Source organism: Apodemus sylvaticus, chromosome 2 (genome assembly GCF_947179515.1).
Source record: "Apodemus sylvaticus chromosome 2, mApoSyl1.1, whole genome shotgun sequence".
In the NCBI taxonomy this organism is placed as follows: domain Eukaryota; kingdom Metazoa; phylum Chordata; class Mammalia; order Rodentia; family Muridae; genus Apodemus; species Apodemus sylvaticus.
This window is the reverse complement of record NC_067473.1, coordinates 13,213,534-13,228,804: the sequence shown is the minus strand read 5'-3', so window position 1 is coordinate 13,228,804 and position 15,271 is coordinate 13,213,534. Positions and strand designations below refer to the sequence as shown.

Sequence of the window (15,271 nt, the reverse complement as noted above, 5' to 3'; positions counted from 1 at the left end):
ATCATGATATTCTGAATATTTGTAAAACTGTATTTTCAGCCTATGATGGCAAAAAGATACAGGACATTAAGCTGGAGACCAGAGTCTAAATTCTGTCCTTACCAAACTTTATACACTGGACTGTATAATAGTGCTTGAAAACTTTGTAAGTTTTAACAAAGCGTCCATTAATACTGATTCCATGTGATACAGGTTCTGATGAACTAGAAGAAAATATCACAAAAGACCTATTTATGTCTTCATGTTACCTTGATAGCTATGGTACATATATAAATTTTCAAATCTAGAATATATTAAACATATATCCTCTAAGATGCTTAAAATCACAGAAATGACCTATTTGTTTTTAGTTTCTAACATTAGTGAAATGAAAAATAGTAATATTAAAATGTTTCATCATGGAAATCAATGATCTATTATAATAATGGAGTGGTTTTGATTTTTGTAATTAGCTTGGATACAGAAATTTTAATATGTTTATTTCTGGAAGCACTTAAGAATTACTGGTATGATCTATGTAAAATCAATATGCAAATAATATACTAGAAAAGCTTAGAACCATGTCATGAAAAGTAAGTATCTGACTTACATTGTTCATATCCTATGTATATTAGTCCACAGAGCCTTTTCCATCCATGTTCTTAGTAACCACAGCTGTTTGGTTATTTTTCCAAAAATACACTGAAGGGAATAGAAGTTAAGACTCAATATATACTGTCATCCTCCTGTGTGGTAAGCCATAAATAACTGCCTCTTCAGCTGAGAGTTTCTAGCATTGCCCTCTGCAGCCTAAGCAGCTGTTCTCCTTGGAAATGAGAATTGTGGAAAGCTGTAGTCTTTCTACATTTCGGCCAAAAAGAAATTAATTTACAGATTTTGGGAATCAGCAAGTGAATTCTCTAGTTCTTAATCCTTCTGAAAAAAAATGTTTTAAAAACTTTCCTAGGAGGTTTATTTTCAAAGTTGTTACACTTCCGTAAGTGAAGAAACATAGTACTGCTTGGTAGTGTGTTCAAACCCAGCTGTAGTTTGTCACATCCACTCAGAATGATGGGGCCGAGGGAAGAGCTAGCTCACTGTAGAAAACAGTGTCTGCAAGGCCTTTGGCATATCCAGTGCCCCACAAAAGCCAAAACCCAAAACTATTAAATAATGGTTGAGGAAAAATGGGATGATGTAAAGCTAAGCAAATTGTTATCATTGGGTAGGTTAGCAGAGTTCTTTAATGAAATCTCATATTATTATTTTTATAATTAAATGCTGATATTTAAACACTTGCACAGTTTTACTCATTTAAATTATCCTATATTTTCATCACGTATTGTAGATGGATAGAAGCATAAATATATGCATTGGAAGTATATACTGGTGTGTAGTGACTATATTTTCTCTTGTAAACTTGATGTGCTAACATTTAACCACATTGGAAAACAATCATTGTTGCCACAATCACCAGATACCTCCAAAGCACTGTTGTGTGTCTTGTTCCAATTGAGTGGATTATTTTCATTTTCCTCGACAATTCATTTAGTTTTGATAACTGAAGCTATTTGTTTTTAGTAATTGGCAGACAATATTTGTTTTGTTTGTTTGTTTGTTTTTCTGCTAAGATCTTACTTGTACTTTTCTTTTTTCATAGAAATAAACATATCTGTGGAGGATCATTGATAAAGGAAAGTTGGGTTCTTACTGCAAGACAATGTTTTCCAGCCAGGTAAGATGGCTCTTAAAGCAACATTTGTTTGGGGCATTTAAATATGTCTACTGTTTTGATTTTAATATCAAGCATTTATTTTTACAGGAATTTAATCAAAACCAGTGAAGCAATTTAATTTAAATTAAAAGTAAATGGTGAGGTGCGTGTGTGTGTGTGTGTGTGTGTGTGTGTGTGTGTTTGACATGTCTTGCGTATTGAAGTTGCAGAAGACAATTTGTGGGAGTCAGATTTCTCCATATGGGTCTCAGTGATCAAATCATGACCATCTCATCAGCATTTCCTTTTACAATTTAGTTATAAACAGTGACTGCAATTATATTTTTATAATTAGTGCTAATGCAGTGTTTCAATGTTCATTCAGCTAACTGATTTTTTAAGATTGGACTTAGTCTCACTTGGGAAAATCATTTCTTCAAATTATGTAAATAAATCATGTACTTCCCACTTACACTCCGTATTTCTCAGTAGAAAACCCTTTTCTGATAACCAGCAGGCTTCCTTGAATCCCTGCATTGCATTTTATATGTAGAGACAGCGTTAGGAGCAACTTGGGAATAATTTCAAAGGAAGTTGCATCAGCGAAGATAAGGAGACTGCACTTGGGAGCTTAGTTATTGCTTCTCTTATCTCGTTTTGTGAAAAATCTTCAATCTTAGCGATAAACCAAATATATGAACTGAAAGTAAATGAAATTTTACTCAAATTATAACTCATGTAAAGAACATGAGGATTTAAAAAATAGGCATCTTACTTTATAGCAAGTATAATAAAACATTTCATAAACATAATATCCTTGTAGAATTTCTCCAACTTCAAAGCCTTCTCTGCCTCAGTACTTCTGTGGTGTTCAGAATCTCTCTGAAGAAATGTGTGTGTGTGTGTGTGTGTGTGTATGTGTGTGTGTGTAAGGGGGGTTATTATTATACTTTGAATCAAAATTTGCATGCAGGAGTTATCCTTATAAGTTAAAGTGACAATGTGAATTAACAATAATCTATAATTTTAAATTATAGTTTACATGTTAATTTTCTACCTAGAAACAAAGACTTGAAGGACTATGAAGCTTGGCTTGGAATCCATGATGTCCATGAGAGAGGCGAGGAGAAACGCAAACAGATCTTAAACATTTCCCAGCTGGTCTATGGACCTGAAGGCTCAGACTTGGTTTTACTGAAACTTGCTCGGTAAGTTTCTCAGATTTTGTATTTTAATGGAAACTAGATTTACTGAAACATTTTCAACTGTTTTTCTTTTTTCTGTTGCACGTATATTTATTAACATATATATTATGGATATGTATGTCTGTGTCCTTATATATCTGTATATTAGAAAGAGGCATCATATGATTTTCCAATAGCAATTAGTAAATTTGGTGCAATATTGTTACAACCTTAAAAATGAGGCTTAATAGGCATTTTTTTTTTACTTCTTAGAAAAATCAAGGTAACAATTTTATATAGTGACCATTTATTAAAAGACTATTACTAGTAAATGTTTCTTTCCTCTATGACTTATGGAAATCTTCATATTATAAATTAATTATGTAAATTAATAAGATAGATACCCTTTATATGTAATTCAATATAATATAATATAATATAATATAATATAATATAATATAATATAATATAATATATATATAAAACCAAGATTCACCTATGTCTTAATGTTGCACATAGATTGCATGTACATGTTTCTTTAGAGTTGTATCCCTATATAGCATACTCACACTATATATTTTCTTTTCAGGCCTGCAATCCTGGATAACTTTGTCAGTACAATTGATTTACCTAGTTATGGCTGTACAATCCCTGAAAAGACTACTTGCAGTATTTATGGCTGGGGCTACACTGGATGTAAGCTAATTTTTAAGATGTGATGCAATAGTTAGCTAGCATGTGGAAGTTTTCTGTTTCTTTCTTTCTTTTTTTTTTTTTTTTGCCTTTACCCTCGCTCATTAAACTGTATGTTTTTGGGCCATTCCAGTGATCAACACAGACGGTTTATTACGAGTAGCTCATCTGTATATTATGGGGAATGAGAAATGCATTCAGCACCATCAAGGCAAGGTGACTTTGAATGAGTCCGAATTATGTGCTGGAGCTGAAAAGATTGGATCAGGACCATGTGAGGTAAAATCATACAAACAAATAAACACCAGTAGTTTAATGAGTACCTCATTGAACGTAGGCAGGTGTAGCATTGCTAGAAACCCAGAACTTGGGAGTCTGCGGCAGGAGGATTTTAAGTTACTATCAAGAGTATGTCTTAAAAACCAAGTTAACACAAAAATATCTTAAAAAACCAATGCCATATTTTCTTGTCTGTTTTCTGTTTATCCTTGTCAAATAAAAATACTTGAATACCAAACTATTCTAAAGAAGGGCAGAAATAGCCCGCAGTAATTTTTGTTTATTTCTTTTATTTGACTAATGAACAAGTCCATGCTTCATTCCCAAAACAAAGAAAACAAAAAACTGAACAACAGCAACAACAGCAGCAGCAACAACAACAGCAGCAGCAGCAACACAAAAATGCTAAAGGCACTCATTTGTCTCTAAAAAGAATGCTATTCAAACTCCTAAAGTCTCAGAGGAAGCTGAGCTGGCTGGAAGGACTCAGATAGATTAGTTTTCTAGTGCTTTTCTAAGTTTTTCTATCTTTGTGACTCTCTTCCAATATGAACTCTATTATTAATATTGAGAAATACATGCAATGGGTAGTACCCTTAAGAAATATGGTATTCATATTTCTCAAATAGTTCTATTCATTTTTAAAATCAATAGTCAATGTTAGTGACTTTAATAGCTTGGTTATTTTTTATTTGTTAAGTAACTGCTCATACAGTTTGGCAGGATTCCCATTTTTGTTGTACATAGACAAGCTGCTAAGCTATCATTTTAGATATCCTTTAAATGTGAAAAATATCTTTTTCAAGCCTCATAGTTGTTGGATACTGGAATACTCTGTGTAGTAAATTCAATAATAGTTAAATAGTTGTTAACATCAAAGAAAATATGTTCTAATGTCGAATATAAGCACACTGAAATGTATTTATGGCATATATATCTTTCTCTGGAATTTTATTCCTGAAAAGTATGTGTTTATTGAGGTCTGGACACCTGCTTCAAATGATAAAGTTAAAAAATGGTTGGTTTCACTAGCCAGTGAGCATTATTATGGTATAATGAGACTCTTATAATTTAATAAGGAGGGAAGATAGCTTTTTTGTTTTTTTAATGGATATATTCTTTATTTACATTTCAAAGTTATCCTCTTTCATAGTCTTCCCCTCCCAGATAGCCCCTATGCCAACCTCCCTTCTCCTATTTCTATGGAGATGTTCCTCAACCCACCCTATCCCACCTCCCTGGCCTCAATTCCCCAACACTAGGACATATACTGAGCCTTCATAGTACCAAGGACCTCTTTCCCATTGATTCCTGACCAGGCAATCCTCTGCCATATATGCAGCTAGAGCCATGTGTACCCCTTGATTGATGGCTTAGTCTCTAGGAGCCCTGGCGGAGAGGGGGGTCTGGTTGTTTGATATTATTGTTCTTCCTATGAGGGTTGCAAACCCCATCAGATCCTTTAGTCCTTTCTCTAACTCCTCCATTGGGGATGCTGTGCTCAGTTCAATGGTTGGCTGTGAGCATCTGCTTTTGTATTTGTAAGTCTCTGTCAAGGCCTCTCAGGAGACAGCTATATCAGGATCCTTTTAGCAAGGATTTCGTGGCATTCACCATAGTGTCAGGGTTTGGTGACTGTATATGGGATGAATTCCCAGGTGGCACAGTCTCTGGCTGGCCTTTTCTTCAGACTCTTTATCTACACTTTATCTACATATTTGCTCAATTCTTTATCTACATATTTCCTCCTGTGAGTATTTTGTTCCCCTTCTCAGAAGAATCAAACCACCCACACTTTGGTCTTCCTTCTTCTTGAGCGTCATGTGGTCTGTGAATTGTATATTGGGTACTCAGAGCTTTTGGCCTAATGTCCACATATCAGAGAATGCACACTATTTGTGTTGGTTTTGATTGAGTTAACTCACTCAGGATGGTATTTTCTAGTTTTATCCATTTGCCTAAGAATTTCATAAATTCCTCATTCATAACAGCTGAATAGTACTCCATTGTGTAAATATAACATATTTTCTGTATGCATTCCTCTCCTGAAGGACATCTGGGTTCTTTCCAGCTTCTGGATATTATAAATCAGGCTGCTATGAACATAGTAGAGCATGTGTCCTTATTACATATTGGAGCATCTTCTGGGTATATGCCCAGGAGTAGAATAGCTGGGTCCTCAGGTACTACTATATCCAATTTTCTGAGGAGCCACCAAACTCTTTGCCAGAGTGGATGTGCCAGCTTGAAATCCCACTAGCAATGGAAGAATGTTCCTCTTTCTCCAAATCCTCAGCAGCATCTGCTGTCACTTGAGTTTTTGATTTTAGCCTTTAGTCTTTAATTTCTTTCTTTATTTCTTCCTTGACCAAAATATCACTGAGAAGAGCATTGTTCAAAGTCTACACATGTGTGTTTTCCATTGTTTTTGAAGACCAACCTTAGGCCATGGTGATCTGATAAGCTACATGCAATAATTTCAATATTTCATATCTGTTGAGGCCCATTTTGTGACCAATTATATGGTCAGTTTTGGAGAAGGTACCATGGAGTGCTGAGAAGAAGGTATATTCTTTTGCTTTAGCATCAAATGTTCTATAAATATTTGTTAGATCCACTTGGTTCATTACTTCTGTTAGTGTTACTGTGTCTCTATTATGTTTCAGTTTTCATGATCTGTCTATTGCTTAGAGTGGGGTATTGAAGTCTCCCACTATTATTATGTGGGGTACAATGTGTGCTTTGAGTTTTAGTAAAGTTTCTTTTATGAGTGTGGCTGCCCTTGCATTTGGAGCATAGATGTTAAGAATTGAGAGTTCATCTTAGTAGATTTTTCCTTTTACCAGTATGAAGTGTCCTTCTTTGTCTTTTTTGACAACTTTTGGTTGAAAATCAATTTTATTCGACATTAGAATGACTACTCCAGCTTGTTTCTTGGAACCATATGCTTGGAAAATTGTTTTCCAACCTTTTATTCTGAGGTAGTGTCTGTCTTTGTCACAGAGGTGCATTTCCTGCATGCAGCAAAATGTTGGGTCCTGTTTATGTATTCAGTCTGTTAGTCTATGTCTTTCATTGGGAAATTGAATCCATTGATGTTAAGAGATATTTTGGAATAGTGAATGTTGCTTCCTGTTATTTTTTGTTAAGAGGAGGAATTATGTTTGTGTGGCTATCTTCATTTGGGTTTATTGAAAGATTACCATCTTGGTTATTCTAGGGTGTAGTTTCCCTCCTTGTGTTGGTATTTTCCATCTATTATCCTTTCTAGAGCTGGGTTTGTAGAAAGATATTGTGTAAATTTGGTTTTGTCATAGAATATCTTATTTTCTCCGTCTCTGGTAATTGGTAATTGAGAGTTTTGCTGGGTATAGTAGCCTGGCCTGTCATTTATGTTCTCTTAGGGTCTGTATCAGATCTGTCCAGGATATTCTAGCTTTCAAAGTTTCTGGTGAGGTCTGGTATAATTCGGATATGTCTGCCTTTATATGTTACTTGACCTTTGTCCCTTACTGCTTTTAATATTCTTTCTTTGTTTAGTGCATTTGGTGTTTTTGTTATTATGTGATGGGAGGAATTTCTGTTCTAATTCACTCTATTTGGAATTCTGAAGGCTTCTTGTATATTCATTGGCATCTCTTTCTTTAGGTTAGGAAAGTTTTCTTCTATAATTTTGTTGAAGATATTTACTGGCCTCTTTATCTAGGAAATAGACTCTCTTTTATACCTATTATGCTTAGGTTTGGTCTTCTCATTGTGTTCTGGATTTCCTGGATGCTTTGGGTTATAAGCTTTTTGCATTTTGTATTTTCTTTAACTGTTGAGTCAATGTTTTCTATGTTATTTTTAGCACCTGAGACTCTTTCTTCTATCCCTTGTATTCTGTTATTGATGTTTGCATCTATGACTCCTGAATTCTTTCTAAGGTTTTCTATTCCAGAGTTGTCTTCCTTTGTGATTTCTTTATTGTTTCTATTTCTATTTTTAGATATTGTATGGTTTTGTTCATTTCCTTTGCCGGTTTGATTATGTTTTCCTGCATTTATTTAAGGGATTTTTGCATTTCCTTTTTATGGACTTCTACCTCTTTACCTGTGTTTTCCTGCCTTTCTTTAAGGGAGTTATTTATGTCATTCTTATAGTCTTCTATCATCTTCATGAGAAGTGATTTTAGATCCAAATCTTGCTTTTCTGGTGTGATGGTGCATTCAGGAATAGCTATTGTGGGAGAATTTGGTTCTGAGGATGTCACGTCACCTTGATTTCTGTTGCTTATGTTCTAAAGCTTGCCTCCTGCCATCTGATTATCTCTAATGCTACCTGCTCTCACTATATATGACTGTATCCTGTTGTTGCTGTCATCCTGGTTGTATCAGAACTCCTCAGAGTCCACCTGTCTCTGTGGTTCTGTGATTCCGGGATCCTGTCACCCTGAGATCTTGGTTTTCTCAAAGCTCCTGGGAGTCAAGCTGCCTCTCGGGCCCTGGGTTCTTGGTGTGACCAAGGTCCTGGGATCCTGGGATCCTGGGTTTGTTAGAGCTCCTGAGAGTGGAGCTTCCTCTTACTGTTGTATGGCTGGCTGCAGAGTTTGCTCCCAAGGTAAACCAGCCCAGATTGGAAGGAACCCAATGCCAGGAAGATACCTTTTTAAGTCCAAGAGTTTTGTGAATCAAACTCAGGAGTTCAGGATCAGATCAGGTTGTAGTATCCTCTAGAGAGCGAATTGCAGGTGTCTACTTCTGTCTCATTACCTATGACTTGGGAACTTGAAGCAATTGCCTTCTTTGTCATTATCCGTGTGCTGATTTTACTTTTCCTACTTTCCCATTACCTTATTTGTCCTCTAGTCACTTGTTTACAGTTTCTACATTCATGGATCAGACTTGGCTTTTTATCACTTCCATAGCTCTACCGAAGACACCCATCATCCTGAAGGCATACATGTTCACTAGGACCTTTCCCTCCTCCCTGCTCCTCTCTTTCTTCACTTCTTCCTTCCCAGCTCTTTCCATCTGACATTTGGTTATTTCATCAGTCAAGACTATGTGAATATAATGGCCCTAAATGTCACTATTGTCGAAGTAGCATAGCATATACTGAAAGTCTCCAAAGAAAGAAACTTTGAAAAATGTCTGACAGGGGTCACTGGTGTATTATTCAAACATCAGTTTTATTACCTTATGAAATCTTACCAAATCTTGCTTTTCTGGTGTGATGGTGCATTCAGGAATAGCTATTGTGGGAGAATTTGGTTCTGAGGATGTCACGTCACCTTGATTTCTGTTGCTTATGTTCTAAAGCTTGCCTCCTGCTATCTGATTATCTCTAATGCTACCTGCTCTCACTATATGTGACTGTATCCTGCTGTTGCTGTGATCCTGGTTGTATCAGAACTCTTAAGGTTGACTTCAGGTCTACCTTAATTTCCCCACCAAAAGTACTGATGGCTCCCTCTTTCTGGGCATAATACAGGAGTAACTTTTGCAGCATTTAATTTTTCTTAATTATCACTTTTTGAGAAAAATGAAGATAATCATGAACATTTTTCTTTATGTAAAGGTGTCCAAATCTAGTCACTGTGTTCTTTTTGTGTGTGTGCACATATGAGTGTTTGATGTCCATGGAAGCCAGAATAGGTTGACAGATTCCCAGGAGCAGGAGTCATACTAGCACCTACTATGGGTGCTAGAAACCAACCATGAGTCCTCTGAAAGAGTCTTCTTAACTATTGAGCCACATATCGAAAAACCTGCCCTGTGACTGTGTTCTTGTTTTTTAATTTGGATATTTTATTTATTTACATTTCAAATCTTATTCCCTTTCTCAGTTTGTCCTCTGCAACTGCCCTATCTGATCACTCCTTACCTTGCTTCTGTGAGGGTCCTCCCCCACCTACAAAACCACTCTGGCTTCACCGCCCTAGCATTCCTCTACACTGGGGCATCAAGCCTTCACAGGACCAGGGGCCTCCCCTCCCATTAATGCCAGATAAGGCCTCTTCAGCTCCTTCAGCCCTTTTCCTAACTCCACCAATGTGGTCCCTCTGCTCAGTCCAATTGTTGGCTGCAAGCATCTGCATTTGTATTGGTCAGGATCTGGCAGAGCCTCTCAGGAAACAGCTGTATCAGCAAACACCTCAGCAATACTGCCTGGGTTTAGTGTCTCCATGGGGATGGATTCCCAGGTGACCGTGTTCTTAAGAGGCTGCATGGCATGTAAAAGTGAAATAGCTCTTATAACAGTTATGGATAGCAAGCATAGTATGAGTATATGCATATTCCTTTATTCAAACATTATATATTCACATGTATACAATATATATGTACAAGTTAATTTATATTCATTTGTCAGATGTCTTTACGCAATGATATAATATTGTTATCATTTAAAGGTGCCATGAAATCATAGGTACCCTTTACAGAAAACATATAAATTGTAATTATATTAACTACTAGTATCAACTGTGAGCAGAAGAATATTTCATGTTCAGAAAATAATTTTCAAATTGTATAGAATTTTTGTTTCAATGAAAAGAAATTCTTACTTAAGTTATTCAGATAAAAAGTTGGAGGAAGGGTGTTTTAGAAAGAAGAAAAAGTTTAATTGTTAAATTAAGTAATTAAAAGTAGATTTTCTTAGCATTTTATAATTCTCTATGTTTTTCAGATATCAATATTGAACAAACACCAAATATAGACACCAAAATAAATGTAAAATTGACATTGAATGACTACACCTTTCGGCTACAAAGATGGATGCCATTAATTATTTATTGATTTTTACATCCAAAATAATTTGTCAATTTTATCTTTTCTGTTTAGGGAGATTATGGTGGTCCACTCATTTGCGAACAACACAAAATGAGAATGGTTCTTGGTGTTATTGTTCCTGGTCGTGGATGTGCCATTCCAAATCGTCCTGGTATTTTTGTTCGAGTAGCATATTATGCAAAATGGATACACAAAGTAATTTTGACATACAAGTTGTAATCGCCATAGAAGAGGCCAGTGTGTTTGAAGCATCCGTGGATACAGGAGGATTTCCAAGACTTCAGGATTAAAATATCACCTAAAGCAATCCTAAAACAACTACTTGAGTGCTGTGAGTGTTCAGATACTCATTAATATGTATGGGTGTTTTCTGTTGTATTGTTTGTCAGTGTCCTTTTATAAATGTTGAAGTGAATTAAGGTACCTGCAAGTGCAGTAACATATCTCCTGAAGATACTTGAATGGATTAAAAAAATACAAAATTAGAGTTTCTAGATGCTAAAGTTTTAAAGAAAAAGGTTAATTAATCACTCTATGCTGCTTTCCAGATTAATATCTTAATGACAAGTAAATCATAAGTTAAACATTATTTTAACCCCACCAAAACAATTTATACATTGTGCTTTAAATTGTAACTCTATATTGAATTATCTTACATTTCATATGTCATATATTATAGTTCACTCATTTTTTTTTTACAACATGTATCCTCCAAATACTGGCACACAAACATCCACATAGAAAAGCACATGCCCATACCCCATGGCTGAGTTCGCATGCAGCGAATATTATAGTTTAAACCTGATGTATCTAGTATAATCTCTAAATATTTTGGGTGTATATATCTGTATTTCTTCTAAAATTTAAAACTTTTGAAAGATCAGTGGGAATATTCAGGAAAGGTACAAGATATATACGTACATATATGTATATGATATATGTATATATGTGTATGATGTATGACTGCCACTGGACAGCGTTCAATATGAGGACAGGATCCATAGGATAAAATGACTAGCCTTGTTCTTTATTTGTATTTATTATCCTAGTTATTTTGTGTGCTTTCTAATTCCTAAAGAGCAAAACGTAATATGTATATTTGTTTTATTTCTTTCCTTCAAATCTGGGCTACTTATTTATTCAGGATAATGGTAGATCAATCTTCTTAACACTTGTCAAATGTGCATCTTAATGAAGAAATTCAAAAGTGTCTTTATCTCTAAAAATGTATTTATATGCGTTATTTTTAAACCTTGCTGCTGTGATTGGCTTCTAGCTCATTCTTCTTAAATTTTAAAACATTAACATAAAATGGCCATACTGCAATGCTTTGTGGATATCCCTTCATTAAATTTTACTTTGAAATATTTTTTCAATGCAAATACTTTTCTCAATTCAAAATCCTTAGGCTGTGGATAATAGGAAAAACAGGAAATGAAAGGAGGAACTAGTTTTTCTAAATTATTTCATTCAACTACATTAACAAGGTATAATTGCTTTTGAAAAATCAGGTATGTTATAAAGGCATTATCATATTATTTCATTCCTTTTAACGAAGTTCTTTCCAAATAATATGGAATATTCATTTAAATTTTATAACCTGAATGATAATATTCAAATTATATTTATTATTATACTTGCAGTGACTATCTAGGAGTTGTGTATATATCTAAAAGTAACATATTAAAATGCAACAAGATAGTTTCTATATTCTCACTATATTCATGTATGAATTAGGAAAATTGAAAATTACTGTTTCAGTGTTTTAAATGTGAAGGTTCGCATTTTCCAGATTGGATTATCTTAAATTCTTTACCCACCAAAGATCCAAATAATACCCCAATACATTCTCCTGTGTGCATTCTCCATATATGCACATATGTTTGTGATCACATAGGTACTGTGTTGAGAAACAGCATGTGCAGAGAGACCCCGTGAATTGCTGGTCCATATCATTTTATGGTCACTTAACTTTTCTTTCCATTTTATAATCCACTATTTTTATGAACCAGAAATTTAAAGTTATACTATTAAAATGTTAAAGTACTTTCATAGCATCTTACTGGATTGTCACAAGTTTAGTGCTACATGTAAATTATACTGATAAAGCTATTATGACAGTTGTAATGCTTTAACATACTGACATTTTACAATACTTCTTTCAGTGTATTTTTGTAAGAATCCATGAAAAGAGAAACAACAATTATTAGAAACAATTTGAAATCAAGTTTTTAGATAATTTGAAATCAATGTTTATCATTTTTTAAGAGGTAAACAAATAACAAAAAAAAATCCCCAAATGTGGTACAATAAGCAACTCTCTCGATGAGGTTCCCTAGGGCAAAGAAGATGGCTTTGATGCTGAAGGAGGACCCTGTCTCACTTGGTAGGAGAGGGTATATTTATCTTGTCAACAACACTATGTACAGGATGGTTTTCTATGAATAAAGTTCAAAGGAAAATAGAGGAAATTTTCAACTTATCTAGAAATCTATATTATATTGTGTCAAAGACAATAGGAGCTTTCAAGGCTGGTTTTGTTTTGACCAAGTAACAGTTAGTTACACACTGTTATAATTGTAGACATTTTCTTATGTCTGCAGGAATAAAAATGTAAAACTAAAATGTTAGTCATATGCCTCTGCTGTGCAGAGGGATGATAATTCTTTTGTATATTCTTTAATGTTATTGTAAAATATAAAGTAACTTTTACCTATTTGCTGTGGGCAGGTCCTCAGTGCAATGGTTTATAGCAAGTCAGTCTCTGGCATTAACAGGCTCTTGCTTGCTCTCTAAGTGTTTCAAGCGACATGAATATGAAACACTGGAAGGCAAGAAAAATAACCATAATAGCATTGTGTTAGCAAAACTGTATTTCACTTATTCCTGTGGATATTTCTTGCTAGTACCAATGGTACTGTAAAAAGTGAATGTTCCAGCCTTAACATTCCCTGGAAGGCGCGCTGTCAAGAACTTGGAGTCCTGTCAGGCATGTTCCTGTTTCTAAGTATTTTTCTTTTTTAGAAAATAAATGGCAGCTTTGTAACAGAGGAGATGAAGTAGAAAATGTCAGTACTATCTCATGCTCAGTAAACGTAAACTTTACATTGATTTATTGAAGTAAAAAAAATAACTACTTCCACTCACTGTGTGCATACAACCACACATTTGCATTTATAGAAAACTCACAAAATTCAAAGGATTTGGGTAAATACAACACATTTGCCTCTTTGTAAGTTATTTGCAATGAATTGTTCTTCATAATTAAGTACAAGAAAAAATGTATCTTTCAAAATTCAACTTAAGTTTGGACCAAGAATGTATTAAATAAGAACAAATGAACTAACCAACCAAACAAAAATGTTAAACTATCCTGGCTCCTTGCCTCTTGACAGTGCTGCTCTTACATAGGCTCATTCCTGTTTGCACAGAAGGCTTCTGTCTTCTGGAAGCTGAAAACCGAATACTGTGGATGTGGCGACTTGTCAGCCTGTGTACTTAGGACAATGATAAGCTGCCAGTTGAGTGGGATAGCAGGATGCTTACCCCCAAAAGGGAACACTGTGGTGATGACTTGTATTATACATTCTCTGTAGTTAATAAAGTTGTTATTTTTATAACCATGATTATATTATTATTCTTAATAATAATAAAATATTTTACCAAAATGTCTCCTTTTTCATTTATAATTATATGTGTAGACGAATTTGTAACTGTCCTAGGATTTTAAATTGACAAGCAGCAGCAACTTGGATTTGTTGACAGAAATGCCATGCATTTTGTTATAAGAAATATAAAATGTCTATATAAATCTACATAACAATTATATTTTCTTCAGACTTCTTTCCATGGGATGGTCAGTGGTCGTCAGAAAATCATTAATATCTCTGGCTTTGGAAATCTCAAGTGAAAATTGGATTATATTGTGTCATTGTTTAGATTTGCTAGGAAGCTACTTTGCTATATTTTGCAACTATTTACAAAATATTATAAATATCACCGACTTTCTCATATAACCATAAATTATGAAATTGTTTTAATTTTTAATTGATTTATGGTCTCTTTCAGGGATCTAAATAATTTCACAATACATATGAATCTAAAGAGCTTATTTACCTCAATCTGGAAGAATTAATTATTAATATTCTAATGAAGAGTCCTGAAACACCATTTATTATTCCTAGGTTTACCATACCATTTCTCCCCAACCCAATGACTGTAAACAATAGGTATTCTTGTATAGGTTCTGATTTCAAATGATGAATCATATATAACTTGACAGATGTAGTAAAACAGCTGATTATTTTAGTGATTATGCTTAAGATAGAATATGTTCACTTGTTCATTTATGTCAGTATAATGTTTAAGCATGTATACAATGAATTAAAAGAATTCACTTTATTCTCTAAAAGTCTATCTCATGTATTCTCTTTCAAGTAAAAAGTCCACAAAGCTTCTTTAAGAGATGGTATTTGATAATTTTCTCAATGGGAGAGCAAACTTCATAAGGAAACTCAGAGTTTGGGTTCCTAATGCAGCATTGTTTACTCTTCTATATGGTGAAGCTCTAATTAATCTCTAATTAATCACTAAGTGTTATGATTTTACAGTAATTATTCACATGTTTAAAGAATAGTAACTCGTGTTTTTTT

At 34.3% G+C, this 15,271-nt stretch overlaps 1 protein-coding gene across 2 annotated transcripts in view; it reads left to right on the top strand.

Moving 5' to 3' along the window:
- Hgf (hepatocyte growth factor) overlaps positions 1–14,643 on the top strand; it is a 76,501-nt gene extending 61,858 nt beyond the window's left edge. For both annotated transcript variants that reach the window (XM_052173127.1, XM_052173126.1), the window contains exons 14-18: positions 1,640–1,714; positions 2,755–2,901; positions 3,467–3,573; positions 3,704–3,849; positions 10,671–14,643. In XM_052173127.1, coding sequence (XP_052029087.1) covers positions 1,640–1,714; positions 2,755–2,901; positions 3,467–3,573; positions 3,704–3,849; positions 10,671–10,838 — 643 coding nt within the window. In that variant the 3' untranslated portion in view covers positions 10,839–14,643. The remainder of the gene's footprint in view (positions 1–1,639; positions 1,715–2,754; positions 2,902–3,466; positions 3,574–3,703; positions 3,850–10,670) is intronic.
- The last annotated feature ends 628 nt before the right edge of the window (positions 14,644–15,271 follow it).